The sequence below is a fragment of the Cygnus atratus genome, chromosome 3 (assembly GCF_013377495.2).
Source record: "Cygnus atratus isolate AKBS03 ecotype Queensland, Australia chromosome 3, CAtr_DNAZoo_HiC_assembly, whole genome shotgun sequence".
In the NCBI taxonomy this organism is placed as follows: domain Eukaryota; kingdom Metazoa; phylum Chordata; class Aves; order Anseriformes; family Anatidae; genus Cygnus; species Cygnus atratus.
Genome location: NC_066364.1, coordinates 43,699,249 through 43,709,482, shown reverse-complemented (window position 1 = coordinate 43,709,482; position 10,234 = coordinate 43,699,249). Strand labels below are relative to the sequence as shown.

General features: G+C 42.5%; 1 protein-coding gene across 1 annotated transcript; it reads left to right on the top strand.

Moving 5' to 3' along the window:
* The first annotated feature begins 246 nt into the window (after positions 1–246).
* On the top strand, positions 247–9,856 carry COQ3 (coenzyme Q3, methyltransferase). Its single transcript, XM_035561778.2, has 8 exons — positions 247–338; positions 3,332–3,627; positions 4,329–4,452; positions 4,810–4,962; positions 5,115–5,214; positions 6,356–6,598; positions 7,767–7,926; positions 9,574–9,856. The coding sequence occupies exons 1-8, from the start codon at positions 247–249 to the stop codon at positions 9,699–9,701; spliced, it is 1,296 nt and encodes a 431-aa protein (XP_035417671.2). The 3' UTR covers positions 9,702–9,856.
* Positions 9,857–10,234: the final 378 nt, after the last annotated feature.

Sequence of the window (10,234 nt, the reverse complement as noted above, 5' to 3'; positions counted from 1 at the left end):
TGCTTTAAATGTTTAGTAAACATTAAATCTGGTTATTTTTGCTAGTGTTATGAGAGTTGTGGTTCCTATAAAGCTAATACATTGGCTAGACAGCAACTTATTTAATTTTTTAATGTTTTTTATGTCACTATAAAGTGAATGAAATCACTGATTACCTCCTTCTTCAGGAAATGAACTACTGTTATTAGTAACAAAAAACAAAACAAAAAAACCCTGCAACCCTAGGCCATTGACTGTTACAGAAGAATGAACATTAATTCTGGGGAAGATCGGAGACCTATGGCTAAAAGGTCTGGTATGATACCAGTTGTGAAAAAGATAAAAGGCTTAACATCAAAGTAAGATCTCTTTGATGGCTGTATCTTCTAAGAAAAAAATACACCAGTAAAGGCAATTTGCAAAGCATGTCGTCTTGAACAGATTAATCCATTTAACTAAAAGTAGAATGTAGCTATGCAGCATTTTTGCCAATGTATTTTCTTTCGTAATTAGACACAGAAGTGAACTGCTTCACTGGAAAAATTACATTTTAACTATACATTTATTAAGCAAGTTAATGGCTGTTGAATACATGCATGTTTATTAAAACACTGTTACAGATAATTAGTTAATTCAGTTACAAATAGCATACATCCCAAATTGAGTACTTTTATAATGGAGTAGAATAAGCAGTCATACCTAATAGCAAAATAAGGCATAAATTTTCAACACACTAATTTTAGTGGCATTTATACAGATATAAATAATGATACTGATCCAATCTCAGTACACTATTGGCTTTCGGTAAAAGTGAGGATTTCTTGAATAGTATAGGTGGCATAGCAGCTCAAATATCTCAAAAGGACTTTGTTTTTGAGAGAGAGAAGGGAAATAAAACTAATTTTAAGAAAGGCTATTGAGGAATACAGTTTCCAATGTGCATTGAATTTGATTTTCAGTTCAGTTTTTATATTATCTGTCTACCAATAAAAAAGATTGTATGAAGAGCTTTATATACTCTGCCAACAACTGGACTTCTGTCACTTCCTGTAAATATGGACATTATTTTTTCTGACACAAATGCACTTATATGGGTAGTGACTGTATGCCAATAAAAAGAGCATACGATCTCTGTACTGAACTGTTTCAGAAATTTTACTAAACAGCTTCTCAGCACACCAGTAATTAAAAATACGTTGGTACTATGTCAGCTTCACATACATTAGGCTTTTTCATGTTTTAGTGACTCCCTTATGAGTGTTTTTTTTTTCAAGTGTAAAGATTAAAATAACATCCAATCGTAATTCCGTACCTTTGAAGTGATTTTAAATTAAAATGTGTAAATATGTGCTACAAAAATGGGAATGTGTCATTTTGGAAAAGTCTGAATTGTTTTTTTACTCTATTCTTCTACATTTTTAAATAAACATTTAAAAGTTATTTTGATACTCGTGCAATGTAGGAGAGCAGGACATACAACTCCAAATGTCATGCAGCAACTCTAAGGGAGTTCCCTTGACTTTTTTTTATTTTATAAACAAGGGATGGTATCAGATCGAGTGAAAAAACTGGTTTCCATGCAAATATTGCTTTGAAGACAAATACAAGAAAAAACATTGTCAATATATACCCAAAGGTACCTGTTTTGTAATCTAAGAACATGAACAAGCTGCTGCTGTGGATTGGCCAACAATAGCAAAGTAAAACAGTCTAAAGGTTGAGCAACTACAAACTTTTTGAATTATAGCATAATTCTTGGTTTGTGTCTTTGAGGGCCTGCCTGTCTTAAGGGAGAAGGAAGCCTGGGCTGTGGCTTTTAAATGCTGTTATCTTAAAATTTGCATTTAATAATGGAATAGCTACCTCTAGTTTTAAACCAGCTTATCCTGTTAAGTAAAATATATTCCAGTGTGCGTGTTTTTAATTACTTGTTACTATTTTTTTTCTTTAAATAGAAAATATAAAAAGCAATGGCAACTGCAGATTGTGCCTTTGCTCTGCTAAATAAATGAAAAATTATCAATTAATTTGCTTAAGGAATATACATAAGCACAGACTGGAGGGAGGCTTAGTTTTGTGCTTTAAGGAAGCTTTTTAGCATAAAGGATTTCTTTCTCTGAGCTCCAGCTCTCCAGCAGCTCTGACGTGTTACTAATGACACTAAAATCCGCTGCGTTGAGAGCTGTGCTTGGTGGAATGCAGGCGAGTGGAGAAGCTGTACAGATGCACACCGAGCACATTTGCCATGTATTCAGTCACAGCAGCGACAAACTTCTTTGTGACTTTTCAGTAGTCCTTATTTAGCTTTTTTCTTCTTCAAAACAAGACAAAACAATTGACTACTAGATGAAGTACGACAGCAGATCAGTAAAGGTGGAGATTTCCATCAGCGCACATTGCAGGGAGGAACGAGGGCTGGTGGAACAGACCCGCAGCAGGCACAGGGCTGAGTGCATCGCATCGTGGCTGGGAGCGCCTGGGGATGCCTGCCTGGCGGGCTTACTGCTCCAACCGGTAGCTCAATAAAGCATGAGGAAACTGTCCTCTCCTTGGTTAAATCTGGCTTGGTTCTTTACCACCTAGGAGCGTTAAACTAGCTCCCTACTGCAGCCAGCCAAAAGGAAGAGCTGCCTTGACTTGTCAGCACTGAACTGCTGGAGTTGCTTACGAGGGTTTACAGGGTCAAACCCTTCAACCCTAAACTGCAGCTAAATCAGGATTTTGGTGGTGCTCGAGGAAGGGACTGTCCTCTCATTGCCCCTGTAGCAGCTCCTGCACTTGCTGGAGCAGCCGGCCCTCACAGGGCTGCGACCACACTGACCTCGGCTTCTCCAGAAGCCGATGGCTAGCTGATCACGGTGTCAGCCACCCTCTGCTAGAGGAGTTCTTTCTCATCCCAAGATGAGCTCAGATCACCTCTGCGCACAGTGGAAAGGGGGCATACGTTTGAGTAAAGTCGCTGCCTCCATTTTCCAGGTGCAGCCACGGCCACGCGTGGCGCTAGGCCAAGGGGAGAGGCCCCACTGCCCGCTGCAGCTAACACAGCCGTGCCTCTGGAGGCAGCCTCAGGCGGGTGCTTGCGGCCGTGCCCCTTTGATTTAATTCCATAAGGCGATTCTGGGGGAGGACACGGGAAGAAGCAGCTGAAATTGCTTCGTCTGTCATTTTCCGTGACTTTATGACAGACACGGAGCTCCTGCCAGCCCTGGAGCTTCTCCTCGCTGCCATTTCCCTCACACATCCCCAGACGTCCCATCAACGTGATTTTCCTCCACCTTACACTAAAATAAAAACCCAACAGCTTTGAAACGTTCATTAACAACGTTTTAAATAATTTATTAATAACCTCCAGGAGCGGCCCCACGCAGGGGCAGGCGGCTTTTAACAAGGGACGGGAGGGGGACGGACCGGGCGGGTCGCGGAACGCCGCCGCGCCGCCTCCGTTGCCGCCGGACGCGGGGAGCGAGGAGCGGGGCGGGCCCCGGCGCGGTGCTCGGGCGGCGGCGGCGGCGATGTGGGGCGGCACCGGGGCCGTGTGGGGAAGCGGAGGGGCCATATGGGGCAGCCCCAGGGCCGTACGGGGCGGCAGCGGCCCGCTCCGAGCCATCGCCCGCGCCCTGAGGGGCCGGCGGGAGGCGGCCGCGGGCGGTGAGCGGCGGAGGGGCCGCGGCGGGACCTGGGAGCCCCGGGGGGCGCTCGGGGTGTGCGGCCGGGGCTGGGGGCGGCTGTGCGGGGTGTGTGAGGGCGAAGCAGGCGTGTGCTGGCAAGGCAGGCCTGGGGAAGGGCTCCGAGAGCGGGCCCTGGGGGGTTTACATGGGTTTCCTCGCCAGTTCGTACAGTGCGGGGGGTGCAACGCGGTGTGCCCTGTTATAAAATGCAGAACCGGAGCCCTGGTGTGTGCCTGTGCGTGTGCCTGTGCGTGTGCCTGTGCGCGTGCCTGTGCGCGACGTGGGCAGAGTAAATGTGAAATCCTCGCCGACTGTGGAGCGTTTCAGCTGCGTGAAAAGTTCGTCTGCAAAATGTCACCGAGCGGAGTCGGAGAGCTGGGGTGGTGGAGCAGCGTGTGCTGCCCTGTTTAATGCCCGGGCACGCCTCCAGTGGTACAGTGAGCAAGAGCCTGAGGGTTTGCACAGTTAATATCTCAATAAAACCAGTAAAGCAGTCGTCATGACTTCTAGTGAACCACCGGCTTCCTTTTTCTAATACAATCAGTAGATATTTAAACTGCATAGCGATGAGTGCCACGTGTGTGAGTTCTTCTGGAGCAGCACTGATAAACCACATTTCTTTGCCTGTGAGCTCTCAGGGCTGATGTTTCCCATCCAGTTGCCGTTCTTTTGTTTATGCAGGTGGCCATGGTGAGCTGTCTTTTCGGACAGGCCCAAGGGCTACTCTGCAGAAGTATAGTCGCAAAGTACAGCTGGAATCCAGTAACGCTCCGCCCGTCTCTGTGACTGAAGTAAAAAGGAGCATGTAAGTAGTGCGACTAAACTAATTTTACATGACAAGGACTATCCTCTTCAATAATAATTTAGTTTTGCTTTGTGACTGTGTCGCTTGAAGTAATTTTTACACATCACAAATACAAAGTTTGTTAAAGCCTATTTTTGTTTTACAAGTTACTAATTTAAAAATTACAGGTATGCGGCCATCTGTTTTGGAAGATACATTATACATACAGTGAAGAAGATCTGTTTGCTTTTAATCAAGTATAATGTGTCTCTAAAGGACCATGAATTTTATTTTTTTTCATTGTCTGATTATGCCAGGTTTGTTTTTCCCATCATATTTCAGGTATTGATTTCATGATACTCAGCTTTCATTATTTAGGCTCACCACGAAGAGACTTTTCAGCACCTCACACTCATCAGTGGATCCAAAGGAGATGAAAAAATTCCAGCTCCTCGCACATAAGTGGTGGGATGAAGAAGGAGACTATTCAGCCCTTCATTCTATGAATGACATTAGAGTGCCATTTATTAGGTATGGTTTTGAAGACAGATGTTTTATAGGTACTCTATCTGTGCGACCTCAAAAAACAGAGAATAACAATTACCAATACTTAAGGTAACTCCATATTACACCTATTAAACCACCTTGTATGTTTGGCCTTAATCACATCCCTTTTCTTTCAGAGATACTCTGTTGAACATGAGTAGCAGTTATCATATGGGAAGCCCGCTTTCTGGAATAAAGATTTTGGATGTTGGCTGTGGTGGTGGACTGCTAAGTGAGGTAAGAATCAGGGCGCTCTGTTTCTCTTGTTAAAAAGCATATGAAGTTTTTTAATTGTTTAACTATTATGCTGTTTAATGTCTAATCCTCAGAGGAGGGGCTTTCTCTTTCACGATGGTTTAGTTGCCAAATGTTCTGAAGTATTCTACAAACAGCACAGACTCCTGAGCAGTCTGCAGAAACTCGGGATTGAGAAGTAACTATTTGCAGTGGCTGTATCCTGTCAGTAGACTTTAGGTAGTTTGTAAATTTAGCATGACAGATCTGGCTGAGTTATTCTGGGAACTTCATCAGCATCTGAAGTGAAACGTTGCAAAGGGACCTGAATCTCTCTCTTCTTTTATTTTTTATTTTTCCCTAATACATTCTGAGCAAAATGCTGTGGTCTTTTGACAGTCTGCTCTCTGACAAGACTGGCAACACTGATCTGCTCCGTGGCCTTCTCAGGCTGAATGACCAGTGAATTTCAGGTTGGAATAACATACATGTGGTCATGTTCTGCAGCCTGTTTCAGTTTCAGAAGAGGTGATGACTGAGGTGTTAACCTATGAGTAAGAAGACACTGGAGAAACTTGAGTGACAGCCAAGTGTGATGCTATCCTAGCAAACATCAGTGTTTAGTTCTCAGCAGTGAGAAAGTACCAGAGATAATCATGCATTAAGTAACCATTAAAAAGATATGAGGATTTACCATTACAGGTGGATGTTAAAGAAAGTAATGACAGTAATTAAATTTGGCATTGTTTTCTCCCCTTTGAATACTATGTTGATTTTTCCTCTTTGTCTTTCCTGTATCTGCGGGTAATAGTGAAGATTTGGTGCAACAAAATGGATTCAGAACAGTTCATTCTGAAAAACAATTTGAATGTATATATTCCAGTGTGTATATATATATATATATATATATATATATATAATTCTGTGTTTGAGAAAATTATTCCCCCCCAAGCACTAAATGTGTGTTTTCTCCCCTGTAATAAACATTTAAAACAAAACTGCTGGATCAGCATTCATCATTTATTGTTGTTTGTCTTGTTCCCAGACAGATGTTCTCTGTGTCATTTGTGTACGTTGCAGAGTTGCTGACACCTTTAAGTAAATTGTTTTCATGCGGAGAATAAATTCTACTCTGTATTATTAGCCTCTAGGTAGACTGGGAGCTTCAGTTACCGGAATTGATCCTCTGGAGGACAACATTAGAACAGCAGATCGGCACAAGTCATTTGATCCAGTTCTGGCCAAGAGAATACAGTACAAAGCCAGTTCACTGGAGGAGATTGTGGAAGAGTCTATGGAAACGTTTGATGTAATTGTAGCTTCAGAAGTAGTGGAGCATGTGGCTGACCTTGAAATGTTTATCAAGTGTTGCTCCCAGGTGTTAAAGGTAAGAGAGTTCTTGCTTTCATTATTGGGAATATTTATTCTCTTTTATTATCAAGGCTTTAACTTGAAGCTATGTGAAAACACCGACATCTGCATTCATTCACCCTGAAGTGCTTGAGGTCTGAATCATGCTCTATAGGTGCCTCCCGTTCTCCTTGATAATGCGAGTACATCTTCCCAACTTTGAGAACCTGAAGTGGGAAGAAATTTGTTTCCCCAGCTCTGCCTTAAAAAATGTTAATGACATTGCCTAGTGTTGAAATGTTGCTTTGCATCAAGATCTTAATAAATCTACATGCATCTGATTTCATCTAGGTAAGACGAAACACGGCAGTGCTGCTGGTGATCAGTGACTATGGCTCGGACTGCATTTAAACGACTGTAATAACATTTCTGATTCAGGAGAAGCTCCTGGATTGCTTATAAAGGGTCACGATTATGCTTAAGAATAGTCAGGTGTTGTTTTATTCCTTCTGATATAATTTAATTTGCAAAGAATGATGGTAGGTCCAATTCACAAGCAGCATCTCTCTAATCTCTCGGTGTATCTTTCTGGTCATCAGAAAGAATATAGATTATTTGAACAAAACCCTTAATTAGTTTTCAGCCTTTTGGCAACATAGAAGTTATCCTTTATTTCTACCAAAAAGTCTCTTAAGTACTTAGAATTCATTTCTGGTTTTGTTTTTTGTCCCTGTAATCGTTATAACAAACACTATGTTTGTTATAATCAGTCCTCAGTCTCATCAGTCCATCAGTCTCTCATAAGTTAAGCAGTGTTGCATGTTTTACTTCAGTTTTAATTAGAAAAATAAAACAAAATTATAATAGACATTGTAGAGGCCTTACACCTTTCTTTTATTAATTTCGTGGGCAATATTATAAGTGACTTCGTTATTTATTTATTTTTTTGGCAAAGAAAAGGTTTACAGACCATCCAAGACTTCAGTTATGTTAACTTTTGGAGGACTACCAAGTGACACTCTTATATTCTGACTTTTTTATTGTATTTGGATGCTTGTAAATACCTGTCCTGGGATGAAATTAGTTCTTACTCTTGCAGCATATAGACTTGGAGATAGACAAGTATTGTGTTTTAATGCAAGTAAACTTGCAATTTGTTTTCAATTAAATATTCTCCTAACTGAACATTTTAATATTTTAATTAGCCCGAAGGTTCTTTATTCATTACTACAATCAATAAAACACAGTTGTCCTATATCCTGGGAATTGTGGTCGCAGAGAAAATAGTAGGCATCGTACCAGAAGGAACGCACGACTGGGAGAAGTTTGTTCCCCCTGAAGAGCTGCAGCGCCTGCTGGAATCGCGTAAGTATGAGGCCAGGTGATGGGAACGCAGAGAGAGACTCAGATGCTCACTGGAGAAATGGCAAGGGGATGAGATAGGTGGGGTGATCGCTACCAACAACACACAGCTTTTCCTGTGTGAGTTGCAGACTTATGTTAAGTATCACTTCTGGTTTAAAGGCACTGCTGCTTGCTGGCTTTTGCATAAAGTGAATAAACAAAATGGAGTCTTACAAATGCAGAGAATACTCAAAGTCACCATTACAGCTGCCCTGCTGTTTGATAGCCTAAGGGAAAAGGCCAAGCAAGGTTTTCCATCCTGTCCTGATGGCAGGATGTGCGCCCTGAAGTGATTCATATCCTCCAGGTCTGGCTTCAGAAAATGACAGTATTGGCACTCCAGAGCTGCTCTGCTGACACTGCTTTGTTTGTCATCTCCCTGTTGGGAGGAGGTGTTTTTGTTTTTGGTTGCTGCTCCATGTTCTTGATTTTACTATGTCACTAAAAGATTTCTTTAAGAATGCGAAGATGAAACCTACCACAAATTCATTAGTCAGTTGTTGACAAACTGCACCATGCTGATTTGAACAAATAATTGAATTTCTGTGGTTTGATTGCTTTTAAAATAGACAAAGCACCGAGCTGGGAAGAGTTTGCTCATTGCCCTCCTTCTCTGCAGGTATTTTAAAAACCTCTCACCCAATATTTCACTTTGCTTTAGTTCTCTGTAAAGAACCTGGAGTATGAGTTGAGTTATTCTCTCAGTAAGGATCATGACTAATACCTGTTGGTGGTTCTTTCCATTCTCTCTTCAGAAGGAGAAGCAGGTGCAGTGGAGTGATTTGTTTTGAGAGGGTGTGTGTTTGCTGCCTTGTCTCGTGCATCCCCCTGGGACGCAGCACAGTCACGCAGTGAACTTAGAGCTGCTCAGCAGGGAGTGCTAAATCCCTCTGCTTGTGTTGAGTCCTTGATTGTGTTCTTCTGCCTTTCCTGTATTTCCCATTCTAAAGGGAATCTGCAAAACCCTTCCAAAGACTTGCACACGTTTTGATTTTGAAGTATATGGTGTCGATCTGAAGAATGTGTCTGCCTACAGAAAACGTTACTGTTCACCAGAATGTGGTGGTGTGAAGCTGGGGTTCCTAGCAGGCCACTTTGCAGTGGCTCACCATGTAGCGTGGCAATGGGATGTGGCCTGGCACAGGGCTCCTGCTGCTGCCACCAACAGCAAGGACCAGCTACACCAGTTCTGCCAGTGGTGATGCTGCTGTCACTGCTTCTGGTGGTATCTTAGAATCACACAATCGTCTAGGTTGGAAGAGACCTCCAAGATCACCTAGTCCAACCTCTGACCTAACACTAACAAGTCCTCCACTAAACCATATCACTAAGCTCTACATCTAAACGTCTTTTAAAGACCTCCAGGGATGGTGACTCAACCACTTCCCTGGGCAGCCCATTCCAATGCCTAACAACCTTTTCAGTAAAGAAGTTCCTCCTAATATCCAACCTAAACCTCCCCTGGTGCAACTTTAAAAAACAAGCTTGTGAAGCACTGTCCACAGCTCAGTGGAATAATTTCAGACTTGCCTTTCTAAAGTGCTTTATGTGGCAGTGACCTAGAATATTTGAAAACCCCAGTTGCTGTATGCCTTCTTACTTTTCTAGATGGCTTCTCAGTTCAGGCTGTGAACGGGATGTTGTACAACCCCCTCACGGGGTCGTGGAGCTGGATGGAAAGCACGAGCATTAACTATGCGATGCACGCCGTGAAATCTGGTGCTGAGGGACGGTAAAGCCCAACAGAGTCTCTGTCAGAGACAGAAAGCGAGCAGCGCTCAGCCACAGCTGGCACCAGCGTGTGACCGTCTGAGATGCGTGCTGATGGACTGCCCCAGGAACAGAAAAGGTTTTACACAGATGGACATAATAAAGCCTTTTGTAACAACGAGCTTGCTGTTTGCATTAATAATGCTGACGCTATTTTGGCCAAATATTTTCGGGCAGTCTCAGGAATAAAACAAGTGCCCATTATCTCAGGAATCGTTTAAGACTGAAATGAGCAAAGCTTTTGAAGAATAAGTATTTTTATGAGAAAGTAGTTTCAAATTAATCTGTCAAGAGCCTCCCTCCAAGCTATTATGTGCGATGGTGTTTGTGTGTGATCTGAGGAAAACCCAGATCTCCAGAGAATGATAGCTTAAGTGTAGAGTGAGTTTGAAAACACAGTGTATGAGAACTGAAATGCTTTATGTATATCTGTTACACAAGTGAGTCAGTTAAAATATACAAAACACTTCAAAAAACACAAACACCACTCGTTTCCATA

What these genes read in the sequence shown, in the direction of transcription:
- COQ3 (XM_035561778.2), top strand. Translation starts at nt 247, where the DNA reads ATGAACATTAATTCTGGGGAAGATCGGAGACCTATGGCTAAAAGGTCT. An exon ending in ATAAAAGGCTTAACATCAAA is followed by an intron (nt 339 to 3,331) that starts GTAAGATCTCTT and finishes AATAACCTCCAG; the next exon opens with GAGCGGCCCCACGCAGGGGC. An exon ending in ACTGAAGTAAAAAGGAGCAT is followed by an intron (nt 4,453 to 4,809) that starts GTAAGTAGTGCG and finishes TTCATTATTTAG; the next exon opens with GCTCACCACGAAGAGACTTT.